Source organism: Panthera leo, chromosome A1, assembly GCF_018350215.1.
Source record: "Panthera leo isolate Ple1 chromosome A1, P.leo_Ple1_pat1.1, whole genome shotgun sequence".
Lineage (NCBI taxonomy): Eukaryota > Metazoa > Chordata > Mammalia > Carnivora > Felidae > Panthera > Panthera leo.
Genome location: NC_056679.1, coordinates 129,798,450 through 129,823,477, shown reverse-complemented (window position 1 = coordinate 129,823,477; position 25,028 = coordinate 129,798,450). Strand labels below are relative to the sequence as shown.

Sequence of the window (25,028 nt, the reverse complement as noted above, 5' to 3'; positions counted from 1 at the left end):
AAAAAAAAAAATTTTTTTTTTAATAAAAAAAAAAAAAAAAAAAAAGACAGAGTTTGGGGGCGCCTGGGTGGCTCAGTCGGTTAAGCGTCCGACTTCAGCCCGGGTCACGATCTCGCAGTCGGTGAGTTCGAGCCCCGCGTCGGGCTCTGGGCTGATGGCTCAGAGCCTGGAGCCTGCTTCCGATTCTGTCTCCCTCTCTCTCTGCCCCTCCCCCGTTCATGCTCTGTCTCTCTGTGTCTCAAAAATAAACGTTAAAAAAAAAATTTTTTTTTAAAAAAAGACAGAGTTTGGAGGTAGAACTATAGCAGCTAGAAAGTGACTTTGTCCCAGAAGAGGGAGATAACCATGCAGGGAGGTAATCTTGATACCCAGAAATTCTTCATATAAACTGCCCCAAATCTCTGGCTGACCCGTGACGCAGGCATACACAAGGCTTACACTAAGCAACATAGCTAAGTCTAAAAGAACTAAACAGGTTTCTATTTCATTTGATGCCCCCAAGCAGGGGAGACAAGAATTTGAAGTTCAAGTAAGTTCACTTCTGGCTAAAACAACAAAAAACTCAATAATCTTTAGAAGATATGAATATCCAGAGTGTTCATTAAGGTATTTACTCATAGTGAAAATGATAGAACCCAAAATTACTAGACATACTAAGAAACAGAAAAGTGTGCCTCATACTCAAGGAAAATAAAAATCAATGAAGACCAACCTCAAGAAGACTCAGATGTTGGAATTAGTAGAATGCATTATAACTGCAATATAATCCTCTCTATCAGACTGGCAGGGACCACATCTTAAGTATCACTGTATCTCTCACAATAGAAGGATTTAAATGTTTGTTATTAATGTGCATTATAATCTTTCCACAGATAGTGTGAGTTATTCATTATTCAGAATTAAAACAAAACAAACAAAAATAAACTTACCATGCAGGTACGAGAATTTTCACCTATGAATGAATCTCTTAACACCTGAGTGAGTTTACTTGCTCTGAAAGGAGTATGAGGTTTATTTCTACCTAAGGCTCTGATGCACTCCTGCCAATTAAGAAAGCAAGTTTCACAGGTTAGGCTTCTTATAAAGAGTAATCTTAACTAATATATTTAAAAGATCTTTTACTATAACCCTAACATTTAACATCTGATCAGCTCTGGAAACCCTACTAACAGGTTTACAGCACAGCACAGTAAAGATGGTCCCATAAATCTTAATTCAAGAAAATAAAATTAAACAACAACAACAATAAAGTACTTATCATTCCAAAAGATTCTTCTGGAGACTATGACTACTATTTAGAAGTAATAGACAATAGGATAAAAAGCTAAACTTTGAAAGTGGCACTACAAAAGAAAAAACATAATGTTTTTGTAGTCTTTTCAATCCTTCCTTTTGTAGTCAAGGAACAGATGTAACACTCCCCCTCTCTCTCACTGAAAGTCATTCCACATTTTCCTGACATTATTTCTTAGCTGAGTTTTGTGGTTCCTTGCCTTCTTCTAAGACAGTATGACTGACTAAAGCCCTATGGAACCTCCCTAAGTAGGCTCAAAATTGGTCCTCTATTCACTCTAAAAAAAAAAAAAAAAAAGAGTATGTGTAAAGAAAATTTCTGAGCACAATATAAATCTAGAACTGTAAACATAAGTAAATTTTGATAACTTCTCTTATTTATTAGATGTTACAAGTGCTGTCATTTTGTAGATACTCAAAATTAAAGTCAAAAGCAAGACTTTTCACAATTAAATGCATTTTATTTACCTTGAGTGCTAAAAGGCTTTTATTAATTTCAGCACCTTCAAGCCTGGTTTGCCTGTCTGCACTGGAAGTATCAGCTCCTCGTTCATTTCCAGCCAAGTCAATGAGAGAAAATTTGCCATGTAGTTTTCCTTTCCTTCTAAGAATGATCTGAAACACTGCATGGCTCCGAGATGAATGTGCATTTGCAGATGTTTGACCGGATGTCCTACAATGTGATTAAGGATATTTTACATACAAAAACCCTTTTAGTTCATGCTTCAAACCAGAGTATTTTCACTAAAAAGCAAGAAAAAACTATCCAGTTCTCATCATTTAAATACAAATGAAGACAATCTGAGTTACAACACTTCGATACAACTGGATTCATACAATTTAATCTGGCACACTTCTAGTATACTTGTAGTATGATTATCAACATAGTAGATGTCACTCAGAGTTACAAGTAACAGTAAAAGTTTTTATGAACAAATTTTTACTGCCAAGAGGCACTGAATAACACCTTTGCTTTGTTTAGAAACCCCAAGTATCTAAAACTAATTAAGAAATTAAGTTGTCCTTAATTAAAATGAGTTACCTGCAACTATTGCCTATGTCAATAAGTTTCAGTACGTCTTCAACACACTTGACTTCCCGTTCCTGTAATCCCACCACTTGAACCTGCTGTTTTCCATCTTCCAGCACTCTTAATTTTGTTTTCCTGTTTAGCAAGTCAAACACCTATTTCAAAAAAATCCAAATCAGAAAACTAGCCTCGAAGAAAAAAAGAATCAGTGTCCAAAAAATCAGAGTCCAAAAAATTTCAGAAAATTACAGTAATTAGAATAATTCTCAATACTGAAAAGTTGAGCATTTCAAAGGGAATTTTTAAAAACCTCAAAAAATGTTAACATAATATTCTAACATATATAAAAATGTGGTGGCAAGGATTGCACAACATGAATGTACTTAAGGCCACTGAACCTGTACACAAAAAAATGGTTAAAATGTTAAATCTTATGTTATGCATGTTAAACCACAATTTAACACTCCTCCCCCTCCCCCTCCAAATCAGAGTCTTAAGTTTCCACTTACCTTTCCACTGTAAATTTCAAAAAAGGTTGCATATACTTGAAGTTCTAATTTCTTATAGTTTGGCTTCTTTAACATTAAAAAGACATCTCGAGCTATCAAGAATTTCACATGGAGAAAATTGTTAAAATGTTACAAATACTATCTTTGAAAAGCAATTCAAATTTTCTGTACTTAGAGAAAATCAGTTAATCTTTACCTAGAATGACAAGATCAATAATAACAATAAAGACTAAAGTGAACATTATTTTACAAAAAAATAGTAATAGTTTTTTGACATTTAGGGTCTAGATGCCATTCTCTTTCATGTTCAGTAAAAGAATGCTACTATTATCTTTATAAATAACATAAAATTATAGGTGGTCATAGTAAGATTATTTCCACAACCACACCAAACAGAAGCTTTTCACAAATCAACTATCTAACAACAAATACTAAGCTCTAACAACATGCCAGATTAAAATGACACAAATATCAAGATTTCTGTCCAAAACACTTAATCTCACAATTCTTTTCAAGCAGTCTGACAACCTAAAACTGACATAATATACGGTAAGTTTAGCTTTATGGTTATCCTTCAAGTCCTGAACAATATTTCCATGTTTTATTTCAAAGCCATTTGAATAATATTCAAGAATATTACAAATGATATGCAAAAAAAGAGTTACCTGCTAACGCATAAATTCCTTTAGAACAATCTTGGTTCTTTCCTGAAAAGTCACCTCCCATAGTCTACATGTTAAAAAGGAAATAAAAAATAGTAGACATTTTCCAGAAATAAATCTTAAAAAAAAAATAGGTCTTAGAATTAAGCTATAAGGAAAATAAACAAGCTTCATACCAGGATGGAACTATAATGAATTACTTACATGAGTTTTTCCACTTCCAGTCTGCCCATAAGCAAAGCATGTAGCCATTCCCCTTTCGAATATAGTTTCAACTAGTGGTCTAGCTGTAAACCTTAGAAATAAAATATACTAGTCAGAATGTGCTGTCAATATTTAAATTAAATAAATAAAATATCAAGTCTTATTAATAAACAAAATCATTTTAACAAATCAATGTGCTCAAATGTCAGACTACAACTAAGCCCACTGATACGTTAAAAATTTTAAATAATTCCTCTTAATATTGCTGAAAGCTCTTTAAAGCATAATTTCAAGCAATTCCATAATAAACAATGGTCACAATAATGGATAGAAAAAAAAATGACAGTAGCTAAGCTTGGATATATATATATATATATATATATATATATATATATATATGACAATATGAAAGTTTTAAAAAATAAACAAAATATCAAAATATTAGGCAGACAAGTAACATTTATACAAAGAAAAGCAAAAACATTTTAAAAGAAACCAAATCAAGAGAGTGATAATCTCAACAGAGAAAAACTAAAAGGGAAAAAAAACTACAAAACTATCTTAAGACCATCTACCCAAGCAGAAAGTGACAGGATTTCCTTGAATATGGCTAAGTAAATATAAATTATATTTGTAAGACACTGAGTTTGGAGTTGATAGTCTTAGTTCGGGAAAAGTATGCCAAAATTATTATGGTTTGAGTTATTTTTCAAATATATTATTGTAATCATTGTTTAGGTTTCAAAATAATGTATATGGAACACTTTACACAGTTGCTCAATTATTTTTAAGACAAAACTGAAAAAGGTATAGAATAAAAGGGAGTAAGATAAAAGGGGCAAACCAAAGTAGAAAATGGGTCTGCAGAGTGATTAGACAAAAAAAAGGCCTAACTTGCACTCCCTCAAAGTTAAAGAAAGGGGATAGCATCAATATTGGTAAATTTAAGAAGCACAAATATAAGGTAAAAAGGAATGGTTACTAAATCTAGAATATTCAGAGAAAAATATCTTACAATTACAAAGTCAAACAGACATTTTATGAAACAGGAGTGGAAGTAGAGAAAGAAGTGAGGGGTGAGGAGAGGACTATTCTCAGAAAGGTAAAAAATAGATAATTTATACTTATAGCTCCCTTATAAAACAAATTTTTCATAATACTATTTTGCGTTCACAGGTTCTTTAATTTCCTCCTCTTTGCAACTGAACTTCTAGTTTACTGGCTTAGGACCAATAAAGTTGGTTTCAATAATATTTCATTTATAAGTCTTCAATTCTTAGGACTCTTAATTCTTAAATTTTGTTTTCCAGCCCTATTTATAAAATGAAAGAACAATGAAAAAGCATTCAAGGGGCGCCTGGGTTGCCCAGTCGGTTAAGCGTCTGACTCCTGGTTTGGGCTCAGTTCATGAATCTCAAGGTTCATGGGTCTCAGGCTCTGTGCAGCAGGGAGCCTCTTTAGGATATTCTCTCTCCCACTCTCTCTCTCTCTCTGCCCCTCCCCTGCTCATGCTCTCTCGCTCTCAAAATAAATAAATAAACTAAAAAACATTCAAGTAACTGCCAAGACAGCTCTATATACACTGAAAGAACACTGCTCTTAAAAGTGACTGTTACCATTAGAAGGCAGTGTTTACAAACCATGTATGAAAATCTAAATTTGGCCTAATAATTTGGGATATCAATGTATAATACTTCCAAGTTTGAGTTGTAAGTTGAATATGTGAACGTGTGTGTGTGTGTGTGTGTATGTGTGTGTGTGTGTGTGTGTGGAGGGAAATGTATCTAGCCAATAATAAAAACCATGATTTCAGGTGAGCATTACAAAGAACAAGTACTAATATATTCATCATTGTTTTTCTTTAAAGTTTATTCATTTTGAGAGAGAGAGTGCGCATATGCGAGCACACACACGGGGGAGGGGTACAGAGAGGGAGACAGCGCTGACAGCAGAGCCTGATGTAGGGCTTGAACTCACGAACTGTGAGATTTTTTTTTGTAATGTTTATTTATTTTTGAGAGAGAGAGAGACAGAGGGCAAGCGAGGGAGGGAAAGAGAGAGAGGGAGACAGAGAATCCAAAGCAGGCTCCATGCTCTGAGCCAGCAGAGAGCCCAACACAGGGCTTGAACTCACAAACCATGAGATCATGACCTGAGCCAAAGTCGGACGCTTAACCAAATGAGCCACCAAGACACCCCTGGAACCATGAGATCTTGACCTGAGCCAAAAGCAAGTCAGAGCCTTAACCAGCTAAGTCACCCAGGTGCCCTTCATTATTATTTTTATTATGTAACCTTGTTTAAGCTCAGAATAAAAAAAAAGCATACTATATTTTTTGAGAGATATGCCAAGATCAATTAAGTTTCAGGGTGGTGATAGATACACAGTGTAAGAACAAAACTGTTATTTAAAACAAATTTACCTACCTGTAAACCATTTCATTAGGAGCTGAGTCATCAAAGGCATAGTCAAAACGAAATGTTTGGTTTTCTAGGTACCTTGTTAAATCTACTTTTTGTTTTGGTTCATGTACCATCACAACATCTTTACTAGGGATTGTGATTACATCAAGATCTTTCATTTGAGTTTCTAAAAGAATAAATGAAAATGAATGCCCAGTAATTTTCACAGCATTAGGATGTACAAATGTAAGCAAAAAGAAATGTAATTGAAGTATTAAGTTCTATAAATACAAAAATTTCAGAAATATGCCATTCAACATATTCATATTTCAACAACCAAGTAAAAATAATGTAAATTTCTGTGAAGCCAAAACCAAAAATGGCAATGATTCATAGAGCAGTAACAAATCAAGAGATCTAACCATAGAAATCTGCGTAATGATTATGTACAAATAAAATGACTTATATTAAACTCTTCTGAACCAATTTAATTTCTGCTATCATCAAAACAAATTACAAATTAGGCAAAATCAACCTCTTATTAAGAGTTCAAAAAGCATCATACCTTTTTTATTGAGTGGTCGTTTTCTTACACAAACACATATTCTATGTTCATCAATCTAGAAATAAAATATTTTGTTTCAATGTTTATCAGTGTTATAAAACACTAAAAAAGTCAGTTATGCACTATTTCCTACAGAGGCTCTAGAAATTGATGTATAGCATAAATAGGATAAATAAGTTTAAAACACAAAATGGCAAGTACAAATTTTAATAGTTAAGAGACAATGATCTCTAAAATTCTGAGCATAATGGAAAGTTGCTTATTTTTTTATTTGGTAAACAGTAAACAACCTTGTAGAGGACACTTTGTAGCATTAGGCTCACGTTAAGAAGCTGCCTTACTCACTACAAGATATGCTACATATAACAAAGGCATAATTTCCCACCAAGTGATGTATTTTCGTGTTGATTAAAAGGAAAGTTGTTGACAAAAATAACTAACTATAGACACAATTCTCAGAATATTAGTGAGCAAAATAACTTCAACAATTTTATAATAGGTCGATTCTTACACATATTTTTCATAAAATTTATGCTCCCAGTACTTGCCTGTTAATAATAATTAAATCCGTAACACGGGGATTAGCAAAGTATGGCCTGCAGGCCTAATCCAGGCCACTACCGGCTTTTGTAAAATTTTAATGAGACAGTTATATGTTTAGGTATTGTCTATGGCTCCTTTTGTACTACAAAGGTAAAATTGAGTAGTTGTGACAAAGACCATTTGGTTCACAAAGCCAAATTCTTTACTATCAGGGTCTTTGAAGGAAAAGTTTGCCAATCCCTGCCCCAAAGTAGGAGTTTCAGATGTAGTAGGTTAAAGGGGTAGCAAGGACTAAAATATATGGGACAAAAGTATTATGAATAACAACTCTATGAAATCCTAAACAATACATCAGCCTGACAAAAATGTATTTTACGTACCCAAGGTATTCTGTACAGGCCAGGTCAGATGGATTATCTCCTAAGTATTAATGACTCACAAACTATTCCCTGTCCAAAAAATTCTCATTCTTCAACAGGAAAGTAGTTGAGTAGTAAGAAAATGAGAATTTATTTCAAGTGCTAGGTTTCTGGACTGGTACAGTTCTAAACAACCATATTTACTGTTAAAAGCCAGACTAACATTTATTTAAAAATAACAAATTAACTAATAGCAAATTGGTAGGACAGCGGGATCTATAGCCCAAGAGGAAATAAGCTTGGAACCGGGATAGAAGTTTAAGTGACAGTCAAAAAGGAGAATGGGTCTTCTGGCATCATTCCTTTAACTGTTGTTCTGCCCTACCAAAGATAGAGAGGATTTGCTCTGAAAAGGACATCTCTATGGGAAGCCTGTCTGATAAATCAAATTATGAGAGATAAGCACAAATGTGGATGATTTCTTGATTTTCTCCTTAAAATATGGGGAATATGCACCCATAAAGAGAGAAAAAAACTACATAGCTAAATCCAATATTAATTAAGTGGTTATCAAATTTTTTTTTCTTTTACAGCATAAAAAATTCCATAGCAATAGTTTATAACGAATCTTACAGGATCTGCTGTTGTTAATGGTCTATAATCCAAACTTCCTCTAAAATCTCTGATCATACACATAATTTCATAATTTGGGTTTGTAGCATCAACATCCTGTAAGACAAGAGAATTCATCATTTATTATAATTACATTAGTTATATTGTTGCATTTATGTTAAATACAGTTTGCAAATTAAAATTAAATTAGCAGATTGTGTCATTTGTTATAGCCAAGCTGAAACTCAAACTAGCATGATATAAATTAGTTTCAGAGTTTAGGATTAATAACATGCCCAAGAATCACCTTCTTATTACATACACAATTCTGATAGTCTAATGCATTGTGTTAACTCTAAACCAAACACTCCACATTAAAGCCACTGTGAACTCTTTCAAAATCATGTTACATATAACTTAATCATCCCAGAAAATTAAACAAAAGAGAAATAGTGCTCATCTTAAACATCAATAAAGAAGTCTAAAAAACTCTAAATTTCTAAAAAACTGAAATTCTAGAAAAATTCATTTAATCAGCTTTTTCTTCCCAATACTGAATCCAGTGTTTCAATAAAGTAGAAATACGGATTCATTTATGCTCATTTTCTGTTTTTGTTGACTCTCAACAAAAAAAAAAAAGAAAGAAAGAAACCCTAAAGGTGGTAAAAACCACCTCAGAACTTAAAGGAATCAAAACACAAAATTTTTTCAACTTTTAAAATTTAAATTACTGAATGTGTTGACTGCAGTCAATAAGTTACTAAACATTCTAAAAAGTCAGATTTTTATCATGCACCAGGTACAGATTTGCTTTGAATATAAATTTCAAAACTATTAAAATTACTTTCAATTAACTTTCTTTTAGGAAATGGTAACAACTATGTCAACTGAAAAACTGAATGTAAAGTGAAAATTAAGAAATCACAATGTGAAAATATTATGAGGTTCCCACAGGAAACACTAGGTGGCATCTGTGCTAAGTGTCAGTAGGTCCATCTGTATTGTGTTTTATTTATTTCAAAACCAAATGATCATTCTCAGATTACTTTAAGTTAGAACCTGATTTATTAAAAATGCTGAATTTTATATTGGTTTTATAATCCCACAACACAACATCTTTATAATTTAAGGGCATTTGAACATACCCCTGAATAAAGAAACAATCCTGATGCTCGTTTTTTTGTTTTTGTTTTTTTTTAATATTTTAATGTTTCTTTATTTTGGAGAGAGAGAGAGAGAGAGAGAGAGAGAGAGAGAAAAGACAGAGCGTAAGCAGGGGAGGGGGAGAGAGAGAAGGAGACACAGAATCAGAAGCAGGCTCCAGGCTCCGAGTTGTCAGCACAGAGCCTGAAGCAGGGCTTGAACTCATGGACCGTGAGATCATGACCTGAGGGGGAAGTCAGATTCTTAACCAACTGAGCTACCCAGGCGCACCAATCCTGATATTTTATTAGAGGAAACAAGTTCTAAGAATACAATTATAATATTAGCACAATAAAAGAGTTATGGGTATAGTAACGGAATTTGCAGCAGATGAACACCTGCAGAGAGATGAAAGACCAGTCTTCTATGTAATTTTTCCATTGTTAGTAAACAGTTTTGTTACCATCCAAAGGGAATGTGAGAGACACAAGAGATAGGCTTTTAATATCTAGTATAAATCAAAATACAAGGAATTTCCGCTTTCCTTGTGATATGCTGAATTCATCAACCATGGAAAAATACTAAAATTTTGTAGTAAAATTGTCTACTTTATAATCATCTACTTTAATTAGATATTCTTCTGCATGTATTTTTAGATCATTTTAGAAAACCAAAATATATTATTCTTGAAAGGTATAATGGCTGCATTTGAATTCAGTAACACAATGAATTATTATTCAAAATGGGACAAAACATGAAAAGTACATGTAGCAAAAATGCTGTAACATATTTTCATAAGAATTTATATTATTTCTCATCAGTTTAACAATCAATTAATATACTGAAAACTTTAAATGAACGCCTCCACTACTTTTTCACAAGCATCTCACGTTCACTAACACAGTCTAAATCTTCAGTTCATGCATAAACAAAATATGATTCTGTTACAAACCTGGGCTCTTTTTTCTCTAAGTTCTTGCTGCTGTAGTCTCCTTTTTTCTCGTTTTTCTTGTAATTTTTCTACTTCTTTCACACAATTAGATTTTCTACGTGCTGAAAGAAAAAAGATGAGCTGTAGAAGCAGAGCTTTCTTTTTATAGTACTGAACTTACATGCAAAAATTTTACATATAATCAATCTCACCACATAACACCAAAAAAAAGGTACACACTGACAAAGCATGCCTATAACAACTACGTGAACTTTATTATGAGGTGCTTTAATGAAACCAGGAACAGGACAATATACAAATGGTCAAGAAAAATGACTTTAACATATTGATACATGTCATCTCTTGGTTTACAATCACAGATGTTTGAATTGAAAAGATCGAGGAGCATAAGAATTTCTTCCATAACATCTGTTGAATTATCATCTGACCAGAATTTTAAATTCAAAGCAACTGAGATATTGGTATAATTTTACATTTAGAAATTCTCCAAAATATACATTTAAACACCCAATTAACAGACTAAACTAACAGGAAAAAAATTTTTCCACAGTGGTAAAATGAAATCTGCAATCGTTTGTAGTTAAACTTTACCATTTGGAGACTTTAAAGATGACCAAGAGAGAATACATGTATGCCTAAAATAACTGAATCCTTGATACATGATTTACATACAAGGGGGTCCAAATTCCTTTTTTGCAGCTTGAACTGGAGATATATCTGAAACACTACCATTCTGTTGTGCGGAGGAAGACTGCTCAGGAAGCTGACTAGGCCGTGCACGTGCAGAACCAACCACTGTAAATGAAACAATTTTTAAATTCAGAACAGAAAATTAGTAAAGATGAACCCTAGTAAAAGGAACAGAGAGACCTCAAAAGAACAGATACTTAAGAGGTACATTAGTCAACTCTCAGATTTTCTACTTATGTGGGTATAAATAAAGTATGGAACAATCAATTCTGTTCAATAATCTAACAAGCCAAGAAGTTTTTCACAGGAATGTGTGTGGACTTCGGTCCCACCAATGTAATTTAAGCTACAAAACTCAATCTGAGGGGCGCCTGGGTGGCTCAGTTCGTTAAGTGTCCGACTTTGGCTCAGGTCATGATTTCACTGTTCGTGAGCTCGAGCCCTGCGTCGGTCTCTGTGCTGAGTGTGGAGCCTGCTTGGGATTTTCTCCCTTTCTCTCTGCCTCTCCTCCACCTGCACTCCCCATTCTCTCTCTCAAAATAAATAAATATATTTTAAAAAAAGAAACAACTCATTCTGAATAATTTATATAAAAACTAAAGCCAAGCTTAACTCTTAATAATCATTTAAATAATGTAAGTGTATAAAATATAAATTTTAAATTTAAATGCACTGTCATTTTGAAAAATTTACCCAACTCTGTACATAAAGTTTTAAAAAAAGCCCTTCAACCCTGCCTATAATTCCAAATCCCACTCTCTGCTCCTCAAATATGCAAATCTTCAGCAAAGAATTTCCCAATGATTATGTTACAAAAGTGAAAAAATAAATATAAAGTAAAATATGAATATCACATTTCACATAGCCAATATAAATTTTCACAAGACTCAAAGGAAGGATAGGTTTAAAGTGTAAGACTTTGCCTCTACCTCCAATCTCTCTTCTAATACCTATGCCTGTCCTTCACATACAGAGAAATTATCACTGCTAGAAATGACAATTGTGAATTGCTGAAAAGAAAAGAAATTAACTGTGTTTTACATTTCCGGGCTGAAAATATATGGAATACCTGCAATTAACTACAAATTGTACCTATTCAACTTTTCTTTAACTGACTCCCAAGTTACCCATGACTCTTTTTGGAAGACTGTTAGCCAAAAAGTCACATTAAAATGTGAAGATTAGATTTACTCTTGTGAAATCAATTAACTGACTACTTCCCCATTCCTTTCTTTCTCATGATAACTCTTCTCAAATCTGAAAAGTTACTGGGTAAAGAGATGAATCAAAAAATGCACAGATTTGGAGTTTCACATTCATCATGTACCTTTATAAATCGTTTTTCATATTATTGACATTATTATATTAGGGAATTTCTGATAGCCAATCTTCAAATTAGCCATGTAAAGTTTAAATGAATAATAATGTCAAGGGTGATATTAACTTTCGACTTACCTTGTCAGGGTCATACTAAAAAGTTAATAGGAAAAATTAATAGAGAAATGTTTACTTTACCTCTGTTATCTCTTGGAGGAGGGTCATTCTTAATAGAAGCCACAGTCCGTCGATTCTATACAACAAAAAAATGTTCATTTACTTTCTCTCTTTACTCCTCAGATTGTATCATAATTTCAGCTTTCTTTAATTAAATGAAAGTAGGTGAATATAAAATATTATAAAATTAGGGGCGCCTGGGTGGCTCAGTTGGTTAAGCGTCCGACTTCCGCTCAGGTCATGATCTCACGGCTCATGAGTTCAAGCCCCATGTCAGGCTCTGTGCTGACAGCTCAGAGCCTGGAGCCTACTTCAGATTCTGTGTCACCTCGCTCTCTCGCTTTGTCTCGCACTCTGTCTCTCTCAAAAATAAAATAAAAACATTAAAAAAATTTTTTAAAAATATGTTATGAAACTAAATGGAAAAAAACTATCATCTGCTAATAAATTACTACACTAATGCTAGCAATATTCAAGTTTCTTCATATGAGTATTGGCCACCACCTCCCCACAAAAAGCAATATTCAGGAATTAGTATGAGATGGACACTGTTAATATTAATTCATTCAACCTTCACAACAACCCTATGAGGTAATTAATTACTATTATTCTGGTTTCATGAGAAAACTGAAGCAAGGTGAAGTTAAGCAATTTCAGTAAAAGGTATAGTTGCAGTCATCATGCTACAACCATGTAATACATTTCAAAAGCATGTATTACATTTCATCTTTGGATGTGGGAGTAATCAATAAAATACCAGTTTTAGACAACTTACAATCTACTGTTAAACATCAAAATACCATGAAATGCTCACTGTCATTTCTTTTTTTCTCTCATTTCTACTAAAAGATTTCATTGGACTCTCAAAGACTCGCAACACTGCATACACTAGAGCAGCAAATTTTTGATCCTATTATTTATTTACCAAGACTTCATTTTAGTCACCTGAAAAGAAAGATATCAAATAATGTCGTGGTTCTCAAAGCTAGAGAGAACATTTGCAAATTTAAATCAGATGGGTACTAATAAAAGGATATTGATTCTAGGGCCTCACTTTAGATAAAATGAATCGCTGAAAGTGGGCTAAGCATCAGTATTTTAAAAAATTCTCCAAGTGATTTTAATGCACAGCAAAGGCTGCTAATGACATACTAAGAAGGATCAACTATAAAGATCCTTCAAGGCTGTGAAGTCAAATATGAAAAACAGTCCATCTACAAGTCATAACTAAAGACCTCTAAGCAGTGACACTCAATATCCTAGTTAAATTACATGAACTGAAAATCTGCCTTATGTTCATATGCAGAACTTAAAAAGTAGAATGTTTTGTTGATAATGTTAAGCTCCCATCACACTATATTTGGATGCTTTTGTATATCTTCCTTTCAAGATACCAAATTCCTATAGGGTTAAAGTTATACCTGTACATGACAAAATCAACAAATACTTTTTGAAACCTCAAGATGAAGAACTACAGATTAAACAACGGTGTGAGCGACCTGGTTTAAAAAGAGTTGCATTTTGATATACAATTTTAATAGTGAGAAATTTCAATAGGAAGGACGAGTATTACCTTTTAAAATAATAAAAACGACATGGCTTTTATTTTTGTAAAGATAAAACTCTCAGGGAGGATATACAGCATGGTTTTAAAGTTCATCTTTACAGATAACACAGTAGTTAAACTACATTCTATCATTTCCCATCCTTATCTAATGAACATAAGCAGCAGAATCACTACTTCAAAAGACTAGTGGAGTGGGAATTTATTATGAAAAATCAACATTCCTTCTTTATCTAAGTCATATGTATCATTCAACAAATATGGACAGCAAATGGTTTTGACATCCATATCTCCTGAGAAGCTACTAGTCTTAGGAAAAATCCTAATCAGGAAAGGAATTCCTAGGATTTTACCTAATGATGATCATTAACTGTCAACTGGACAACCTCGATCCTTCAAAGGATGTAAGCATATACAGGACATGAAGATGGCAGAAATATTACAGTTTGTTTGTTTTTTTAAAGCAAACTAATACTTAAAACATACTCTTCACAGACTGTCATTTCAAACCAGACCCTCAGCCCACACACCCACCCACCCGTGCTCTGAATTTTCATCACTAACCTTTACAATTTTGTTTACTTTGGCTGAGGATGCTGGAGGTGGAGGTGTTTCTGGACTGGGTTCAATTTCTTCATCAGGTACAAGGTCAGGGTTAAGTGAAAAGATGCTCTCGAGATCAATCTGTTTTAAAAAATGCATATATTTTGAGAGTAAATTTTGACATTATTTTACGAATTTATACAGAGAGACTAATTGTTAAATGATTTTGGCCTCATGAATAGTACTGCCTTGAAAACTATATTATCTACAATTACAACCCACATATATTTAAAGAATCTGTATTCAAACAGCATTTTGTGGGCACCTGGGTGGCTCAGCTGGTTAAGAGTCCGACTTCAGCTCAAGTCATGATCTCGAGGTTCGTGAGTTCGAGCCCCACGTCGGGCTCTGTGCTGACAGCTCAGAGCCTGGAGCCTGCTTCGATTCTGTGTCTCTCTCTCTCTCTCTCTCTCTCTCTCTCTCTCTCTCTCTCTGCCCCTCCCCTGCTTGTGCTTGCTCTCTCTCAAAAATAAATAAACATTAAATTTGTTTTAAAAGACAGCATTTTGTGGTCTTGATTATATGTCCCATCACTTACAATATTGAAGAGGAACCTACCAATCTTTGAGTGAAATTTTTTAATCATTTTTAAGTTTTTCAAGCAATGATAAAGAATACATGCACTATGTAAAAAATTATATACTCTCTGTTTTGTCTTAAACTTTTTAATGTTTTATTTATGAGACGGAACATGAGCAGGGGAGGGGCAGACAGAGAGGGAGACACAGAATCCAAAACAGGCTCCAGGCTCCGAGCTATCAGCACAGAGCCCGACATGGGGCTCAAACCCATGAACCACGAGATCGTGACCTGAGCCGAAGGTGGACACTTAACCAACTGAGCCACCCAGGAGCCTCTGTTTTGTTTTATATTTGGAACCTTGATTGTGGGACCAGAAATAAAATTTAAACCAGTGATTGGGGCGCTTGGCTGGCTCAGTCAGTAAAGTATGCAACTCTTGATCTTGGGGTTGTAGGCTCGAGCCACATGTTGGGTGTAGAGATTATTTAAAACTATAATCAAAAAAAATTTATGGGTGTCTGGATGGCTCAGTCAGTTGAGCGTCTCTTAATTTTGGCTAAGGTCAGGATCCCAGGATCGTGGGATTAAGTCCGGCATTGGGCTCCACACTGAGCATGGAGCCTGCTTAGGCCTCCCTCCCTCCCACCCTCCTTCCCTCTCTCACTCTCTCTCTCCCCCTTCCTCCCACCCTCCACTCCCCTCTGCCTCTGCCCCTCTCCCCTGCTCCTACTCTCTCAAAAAAAATAAATAAAAAATTAACCCAGTGATCATACCTCTTTGCCTTTTGTATCTCCATTTTCTATCCATTCAACAGTTACACTTTCATTATCTTCATTTAAAGATGTTACCATTGCTTGATGTATTCGGCCTAAGTGGGAATAAAACATACATTTTTAAGATGTCATAAATTATGGTAATAAATTATGGTAAGAAAACGACACTACTTTTCGTACAAGGGATTTCCAGACTCTCAGGATTTGTGAATAAACTTTGTCTATGGGATCATAGATGTGCTGTTAAGACCAGAAACTCGAGAAATTGGTTTAGACTGAAAGTTTATTTTCAACATACATTAAAAATGGTTACACAGTGGGAGAGAATGCCTGAAATTTTATATACTTCTAATCATTAAAAAATTTCTTTACTATGTGATGATACTGACTATAAAACACAAAAAAAATTCAGAGAGCACTTTTTAATACTATACTAATATAAAACACTTTGTATGTAAAAATCACTATCATATACTGGACAAAGTGACATTGTTTTTAAAATATTGAGAAAAGGATTCTAAGTCCAAAAAGGTTGGAAAATGTAATCTAAAATGTTCTGTTTCTTCATGCTGCCTATCTAAATCCATTCTACACCTTACTTTCTTTGACAGTTCTACTACTTACCATTTGTAGAGACAGGGTGTCCTATGTAACGTATTAAACTTGTTTTCCCTCTCTTAGCAGACTGTGGATCTTACTTGTTAATAACCACAGAACTAAGTCATTATTTTTAATTATTATAGAATATTCCATTATGTTTATTACAACTTATTTAATATCTATTCATGGTACTTAGGTTGTATGCAATTTTTTACTATTATAAACAATGCAATGAATACTACTGCACGTGTATTATTTTACACTTGTCAGATTATTTCTTTGGGACAAATTCCTAGAAGCAGATCAAGATTTTAGATGCGTGTGTGTGTGTGTGTGCGTGTGTACTTCTTACTTACTTGTCTTCATCTTACCCACCCATTTGATTATTCTTCAAGGAAGGACAGAAACTATGTTACAGATGTGCATTTTTATATTATTTAATAGGTTTCATATGTATTTCCTGAATGAAATCCTTGGGGGCATTTATAATTTACCTTAATACAGTTTATACCTCTTTAAATATCTTTAAAAAAAAACCAGATACACAGTATATGAAACAATGTTATTGTAAAAATAAGGCATTTACTGAGATTAGTGGACATTAGACAATCGGGTATTAAGGGTAGACAGAAATGATGAACTGGAAAATACTGAGAAGATTCAAGGGAGAGGCTTAAAAAGGGGAAAATGAGACAACATTCACTACCAATGTGATTGGACAGAAATTAGGTAAACAACCAACAGAAGTGGTATGTGTCAGTCGGGTCCTCCAGGAAGATGTTCAAGGACAAGAATTTTATTATGAAAGATAAAAGCTGGGCGGGGGGGGGGGGGGGGGGGTAAAACACGACTGAGGATGGAAAACTTTCAGACTCAAATGGATCTAAAATCAGTGAAGGAAAGGGGATATAAAACAGGATTGAGCAGACAGAGCCTCAGACCCTGACAAAGATCTGACAATGTGCTGGAAAACCCAGTAGAGTACTCCAAAGCAAAGACTGCCCACTAGAACAGTCCAACACTGGGACAAAATGGAAACACCCTAGAACCCACACCATGCTCAGTCAGTGGCAGGAGGTTTCCTAGGAAACACAAGGCCTCAACTCAAATCTTAGGAGCCTAAATTAACAGCTAGAGGCTGTCAGCTAAATGTACTCCCTGGAGCTGAAGGAACAGTAAGAAGTTTCTTAAAGAGAGACCCAAGCAGTACATCTACAAAGCTGCTACAGGTTATGAAAAAGAGAGGAGTGCCTGGGTGGCTCAGTGGGTTAAGCGTCCAACTCTTCATTTCAGCTCAGGTCATGATCTCACAGTTCATGAGTTCAAGCCCCACATAAGGCTCTGCACTGCTTGGGATTCTCTCCCCCTCCGTCTGCCCCACCCCACTTGAGCTCTCTTTCTCAAAATAAATAAATAAACAAACTTAAAAAAGAAAAAGAGAAACGGAGTTTAATTGGTAGTGGAAGTGAAGAGTGGACCCCAGAGAGCCATGAGCTGCCCTGATGGTCTCCATTATAATCTAGGAGGAATCCCCACTGCTGCATCAAGCCCCACATTCAACACCATCTCCACAACATAATTAGTGAATCTGAGACCCAGCAGCTACTAGGTCTCAAAGTAGTGAAACCCAGCCTCAAAACAGTAATACCCATGAGTACGAACAGGGTTACTACAACAAAGAAGATATATTTATTTATTTATTTTTTTTTTTTTTTCAACGTTTATTTATTCTTGGGACAGAGAGAGACAGAGCATGAACGGGGGAGGGACAGAGAGAGAGGGAGACACAGAATCGGAAACAGGCTCCAGGCTCTGAGCCATCAGCCCAGAGCCCGACGCGGGGCTCGAACTCACGGACCGCGAGATCGTGACCTGGCTGAAGTCGGACGCTTAACCGACTGCGCCACCCAGGCGCCCCAAAGAAGATATATTTAAATACCACAAATACTAACTTTCAGCAGGAAATGAAGAGGCTGTAGCTGAGATTGTTGAAGAGTAGAGACAGGGGGTCTCCATGCAATTACCAACAGAAGTACCACAATAATGAGAATGAGGAAGTACCACAATAATGAGAATGAGGAAGTGTATCATGTTGCAAAAGCAAGACCAATACCACATTCCTGTTAGGCATCTACTACAATATTCCAACTTACCTTGGGAACGAAGAGTGGACTATAGGACCTAAAGAACTACAGGTCACACAATCTCACAGGGACCTTAATTTCCAAAGACAGACTACAGAAATCAGACAGACTACAGAAAGAGGATAAAGAAAATCAAGATTCTCTTTTGAAAACCCATTATCAGCAGTCCTCAATAGCTGTACCTCCAGAAGTTCACTTACAAATGCAGAAAGCCTTAGGCCACAAGTAAATGAGAGTCAAAAGCAGCTAATTCACCAGTTGAGACTAAGCTCTAGAGGTTTAAGAAGACAGAAATGTTGAGAAAGGATAAACTGTTCGCTTATCTCTACCAGGGTCCAGTTTACTCATCTAATAGGAACAAAGAAATATGAAATTCCAATAAGAAGAAATTAATAAAGACTAGAGCTGAATGAATGAATCAAATCTCAAGTGTATGCTTTTTGGTCAGTGGATGAGATAACCAGAAATATCTGCAGGATGGGGTTTTGATTATGTTTAACAAAAGTTGCCTCTAAAAAATGTTTTAAGTCTAACTTTATCCAATATACCTTTAAAGGTTTTTTTAAAAAATGTTTTACATATAGCTCAAGTGAGATACTCAAATTTCTTATTTTTAATTGTAATAAAAATCATAATTTGATTTTTTCTGAAGTCAAATAGTACACACCTGTTAAGTAATATAATAAAAAGAGGGATAAATATATACAACATTTTTCAAGGGAAAGAAATCATTATGATTATCACTAAATCAAAAACAAGTATTTTATCCTAATAGGGATAGTTGTTAATAGGGATCATGTGCAGTTGTTGATACAGATAAGGAACTACAGCTCAGAGACCAATCAGAATTTGAAGTATCTTTCCTTAGAACCTGGTACAATCTTCCCACATAGCCCCTCTAACACCATCACCATTCTCTGGTTTGAGAAAATTCCTGTATTCCATCATCACTAATTCATTGCCCTTTGACTCTCTGATTCCCCATTTACTTTACTATAAATTATATCATATACACTTCTACATTCAAAAAAAAAAGGTAACACACCTGTGTATTCACTACCAGCCAGGTTAGAAAACAATACCTTTGAGGGGGGCCTGGCTGGTTCAGTCAGTGGAGCATGAGACTTGATAGAGTTGTACGTTTGAGCCCCACAATGGGTGGAGAGATTACTCAACAATAAAATCTTTAAGGGGCGCCCGAGTGGCTCAGTCAGTTAAGCGTCTGACTTCAGCTCAGGTCATGATCCCACAGTTCGAGGGTTTGAGCCCCCAAATGGGCTCTGTGCTGACAGCTCAGAGCCTGGAGCCTGCTTAGATTCTGTGTATCTCTCTCTCTCTGCCCTCCCCCACTTGTGTGCTCTCTCTCCTCTTTCTCAAAAATAAATAAACCTTAAAAATTTTTTTTAATAAAATCTTGAAAAAAAAAAAGGAACAATACCTTTGAAACTCCATATGCCCCCCTCCCTAAGTGAATCTCCCTTTCCCTTCTTCCCCCACCACCAGCAGTAATCATTATCCTAATATCTGAGAGTCATACTGTGGCTTTTCTTTAAAGTTTTACCACCTATACACGTAACACAAAAGTACCTGAACAGCTTGCTTGTTTTTAAACTGTGTAAATGGAGTGACACTACTTTAAACCTTGCTTCTGGTACACACTAGTTTTCCAAGATTCATTTATGCTGTTGTAAATTAATTCACTTATTTTCATTACATACGAATATGCCAAAAACTTATCTACTCTGTTGACAAACATGTGTTTTCATATATTTGGTATTAGAAACAATGGTGTTATAGGCATTCTTATACATGCGTACCGATACAAATAAGCAAGAATTTCTCTCGGAAGTGCAAGAAACAGAATACACACATACGTATCTTTTCTAGTTAGTGCCACCATGTTTCCCAGAATGACTATACCTGCAATGATTTGCAATCCTACTAACAATGACTTCACATCCACTATGATCATATTGTGGTTCTAATTTCTCTGATTTAATGAGGCTGTGCCTATTTGTGTGTTTGTTGGCCACCAAACATTTTGACTGTTTTTTTCTTCCCACTTCTCTGCAAATTCTCCATATATTTTGGTATCAATCTTCTGTTAAATATGTTGCAAATATTTTCTCCAAATTTAAGGCTCATCTTTTACTTTCTTTATGATGTTTTTTGATGAATTTCAAGACGATAATTTTAATGTAAATATACAGGTTTCAATTACGGCTTTTTACATTCTAAAATTCTTCCTGAGACTCGGGTCATTAAGAAAGTTTCTGACATTTTCTTCCACAGTTTCACAAAGTCTAAAAGTTATACTCAAGACTGCAACCTACTGTCATTTTGATTTTTGTGTATGGTAACACAATTCCCAACTCCCCCAACCCCACCATGAAAACCAAATTATCCCAGTGCCATTTCCTGGAAGGCTCTTCCTTCCCTGACTTATCTGCACTATGACTCGTCAAATTTCAAGCAAACATGCATCAGCCTATTTCTTTATCCTTGAACCAAAATTACACAGTCGTACTGTTACAGCTTTGCAATAAGTCTTGCTAGCTGGTAAAAGAAGCGTCCCCACCTAATTGCTCTTTAAGAGTTTCTTTGATCTTCTTAGCCTTTTGCATGTCTGTATAAATTATAGAATCAGCTTGTCAAAATCCAAAAATCAAATAACCTAATAATTTAAAAAACCACCTGTCAGGATTCTAGTTGGAATTACATTAAGAATTTTGTGCTGGATCTTTACATCATTGACTAAGAGTAATAGCTGCCAGCAGTCTTCCTTTCTCATTCCAACCTTATTCTGGAACAGTTTAAAATTAGAATTATTTGAACCCTGAGTATCTGGTTAAAACCATCTTGGTCTAGGGTTTTATTTGTGAAAAGATTCAATTTTCCTAACCATTTTAAGATTATTGTAGTTTTCTATTTGTGACTTTTGATAATTATACTTTTTTCTGGGAGACAATTATTTAAGTTTTCACATTTTGGGCATAAAGTTGTTCATAATTATGTTGAATGTCTGTGGCAATCTGTAACAATCACTTTTTCATTAATAATTTTTCATCATTCTTTCTTGGTAAATCTTGTATCAGATTTGTCAGTTTTATCTCTTCCAGGAACAACACCTGGTTTTGTTGAGCCCTTTTACTGTGTTATTAAATACTTAATTACCGTTCTTAACATTAATCTTTCCTGTAACTTACTTCGGACACATTTTGCTGCATCATTTTTTTCTCAAATTCTTAAGATGGATGCTTTGCTTGTTCATCTTTATCCTTTTTTTTCCCTGATGAGCAATTAAAGCTACACATTTCTCTCCAAGAACTGCTTTAGCAGCATCTTATAAATTTTTGTATTTAGTATTTTTGTTATGGGAGTTGAAACTATTTTCTAATTTTATGATTCTTTGACTCATGAGTTTTCTAGAAGTGTTTTCCAAATTCCAAACACATGCAAGTTTTCTCTACATATCCTGTTAAAGATTTCCAAAGATAAGGCACCTGACCGATGAGAATAAATAATGCCAGAAATAACTGGTATGATTTCCCAGTGCACAGGGGCTAAGTGTCAGCCCTGTATTTCTACCTTAATCATATTGGACTGCCTCCCTTGGAGAAAATTTTCTATAAACCTAGCTCCAGGGAGCTCCTATATAAAAAGGAGCCATACCAGTCTCTGTCTTCAAACAGGGAACTTGTGGGTTTTTTTTAAATCTCCCTATCTTCCTACAGGAATCAACTTTTGCCATCCTTGCCTGCAGAGCCCCACCATCCCTTAGTATTTCTGATCCATTTCTACTCCATCGTGGTATCTTGTTCTTGAGCTCAGCTATGTCTTTCTGTTTTCTCTGATGTATGTGGGTCAGAAGAATGCCAATATATAAACTTTACTGTTTTGATCAGAAGTCCCAATCCATCATTAATTCTTTATGTCAAATTCATAAAAAAATGGGAGTCAGATTTGAAAACTTTAGGTTCACACTATCATATAAAATTACTCTTATATGAATTAATTATACCTGTTACAATCTCAAAACTCAAGATATTTAGAAGTTTTCAACTTTATTTCAACTACTTGTAAAGATAAATTACAGTGTAGAAAATATCATCTTTTGAGAGCAAAGGATAATACTTGGGAAGAGTTTTGGAAAGTAAAAGCAAATCCTGCAGAACCTCTCTCTCCCCATTCCCTGTAGAATACTTCCTCGTGTTTAATACTCAAACTTCATAAAACATACCTCTCTCTCAATGCAAGATACTTTGACCAATGTTTATACAGAAGAATTTATATTTATATTTATCTATGCCAAAACTCAATTCACATTTTAAACAAAAGAGTATGCTAGAAAAGTTGAGTTACATTCCAAATATAATTGATAGACGGTCAGAATCACGTATTAAAAAGCATGTCAAGTATCAAAATGATACAAAATGTAGGCACAGAATGATGCTTGCATCATACACGTTATGAGCCATTTTCTGACAGTGTGTGCTCGTCCCAAATGTATTTCAAGTCTCTCATATTTACTACTCCTTGTTTTGCTTAGTGTTGAACAACTCCCAAAATATTTAAGAAAATGTTGAAAGAGCATGGGCAAAATGCAATTATGATGAAAGAAAAGTTTTTACTGCATATAAAACTGATTTGTTACCCTTAATACTTATTATTTGTGCAACATGATAGTTTTTACTGATATGTAGATGATTTTATAGTGTCAGTTGCATTTATGAAATAGTTTGGGGAATGTGAGTCAACGATGAACACTGTAATTGTTTCCCACTTAAAATAAAGGCAAATAGGAGCACCTGGGTGGCTCAGTCGGTTAAGTGTCTGACTCCTGATTTTGGCTCAGGTCATGATCTCATGGGATTCCTGAGTTCCAACCCCAAGTCAGTCCCTGCTTGGGATTCTCTCTCTCTCTCCATCCCCCTCTGCCCTTCCTCTGCTAGTGTGCATGCTGTATCTCAAAATAAATAAATAAACATTTTTAAAAATTAAAATATAAAATAAAAACAAAGGCAAATGGACTCTCACTTAACATTTTCACACACAACATAATTTTCAACAGATTCAACAGATTACAGACCTTAAATGTGTATGTTTAAAAACAGGATCCTAAGTTTCTGCTACTGAGAACTAACAGATTTTTATTTTTATTTTTATTTTTATTTTTTTTTTTTTTTTAATTTTTTTTTCAACGTTTATTTATTTTTGGGACAGAGAGAGACAGAGCATGAACGGGGGAGGGGCAGAGAGAGAGGGAGACACAGAATCGGAAACAGGCTCCAGGCTCTGAGCCATCAGCCCAGAGCCTGACGCGGGGCTCGAACCCACGGACCGCGAGATCGTGACCTGGCTGAAGTCGGACGCCCAACCCACTGCGCCACCCAGGCGCCCCACTAACAGATTTTTAAATATAATTAAATCATATGATAAATATAATTAAATCATGATAATTAAGAAAAAATCACAAGATCTATATTTGACCATTTTTAACCTAAAAAGGCTAATTTAATATGGTTCAACCCCAAAGAAATATATATTTCACCCCAAATTTAGATGTTAGGATAATTTACAAAACTATTAACTGCTAAATCAAAGAATATAAATACACAAAATATTTTGAAATCACAACCTTTACTTCAAAGCCATTTTATGTTTAGTTCATTTTTAGAAATATTTTTGCATCATTGAAAGTCTCAACTTTTTGTTTGGTAAAATCATAGAGAAAACAGTTCAGATCTCAACTTTTAAAAATATTAGTAGGGGTGCCTGGGTGGCTCAGTCGGTTAAGCATCCGACTTCAGCCCAGGTGATGATCTCATGGTTGGTGAGTTCGAGGCCTATGCCAGGCTCGGTGCTGACAGCTCAGAGCCTGGAGCCTGCTTTAGATTCTGTGTCTCCCTCTCTCTCTCTGCCCCTCCCCCCTCTCCCACGTGCCCCCCGCGCGTGCGCTCGCTCTCTCTCTCTCTGTCTCTCTCTCTCAAAACCAAACATTACATTTAAAAATAAAAAATAAAAATAAAAATATTAGTAAACATTAAGACAAATTACTTTTTAAAAATCACTGAATAGAGAACACCAGAACTTAAGTCACCTTTGCGCCAGTGAACAAAAGTAACATATAGATTCTTCTAATCTTTAAAATTAAGGTGGTTACTTAAGATTGCTATTAGTACTATTTAGCTTGCCATAAAATTTCATATATTTATTGAGCTGTCAAAAACAAGTCTTACATGTTGACAATTGCCTTTTGGTCTCTGAAAACAGGATCCTATTATATGTTCCTTAGTTCACAGCTGAATTCACAGCAGCTGCGAGGCTAAGAAATGCCAGCAACCAATTAGGCTGGCATAAACC

The 25,028-nt window shown here is 34.9% G+C and overlaps 1 protein-coding gene across 2 annotated transcripts in view; it reads right to left on the bottom strand.

Moving 5' to 3' along the window:
- Positions 1 to 25,028, bottom strand: part of KIF2A (kinesin family member 2A) — a 63,587-nt gene that overhangs the window by 13,762 nt on the left and 24,797 nt on the right. Inside the window, exons 2-15 of one of the 2 annotated variants that reach the window (XM_042940057.1) lie at positions 15,922 to 16,016; positions 14,588 to 14,707; positions 12,481 to 12,535; positions 10,948 to 11,070; positions 10,276 to 10,376; positions 8,202 to 8,297; positions 6,667 to 6,721; positions 6,126 to 6,288; positions 3,699 to 3,789; positions 3,498 to 3,561; positions 2,833 to 2,924; positions 2,336 to 2,478; positions 1,762 to 1,966; positions 930 to 1,040 (exon numbers count right to left, since the gene is read on the bottom strand). In XM_042940057.1, the coding sequence (XP_042795991.1) occupies positions 930 to 1,040; positions 1,762 to 1,966; positions 2,336 to 2,478; positions 2,833 to 2,924; positions 3,498 to 3,561; positions 3,699 to 3,789; positions 6,126 to 6,288; positions 6,667 to 6,721; positions 8,202 to 8,297; positions 10,276 to 10,376; positions 10,948 to 11,070; positions 12,481 to 12,535; positions 14,588 to 14,707; positions 15,922 to 16,016 (1,514 nt within the window). The remainder of the gene's footprint in view (positions 1 to 929; positions 1,041 to 1,761; positions 1,967 to 2,335; positions 2,479 to 2,832; positions 2,925 to 3,497; positions 3,562 to 3,698; positions 3,790 to 6,125; positions 6,289 to 6,666; positions 6,722 to 8,201; positions 8,298 to 10,275; positions 10,377 to 10,947; positions 11,071 to 12,480; positions 12,536 to 14,587; positions 14,708 to 15,921; positions 16,017 to 25,028) is intronic. The other variant, XM_042940066.1, reaches the window with a different exon arrangement.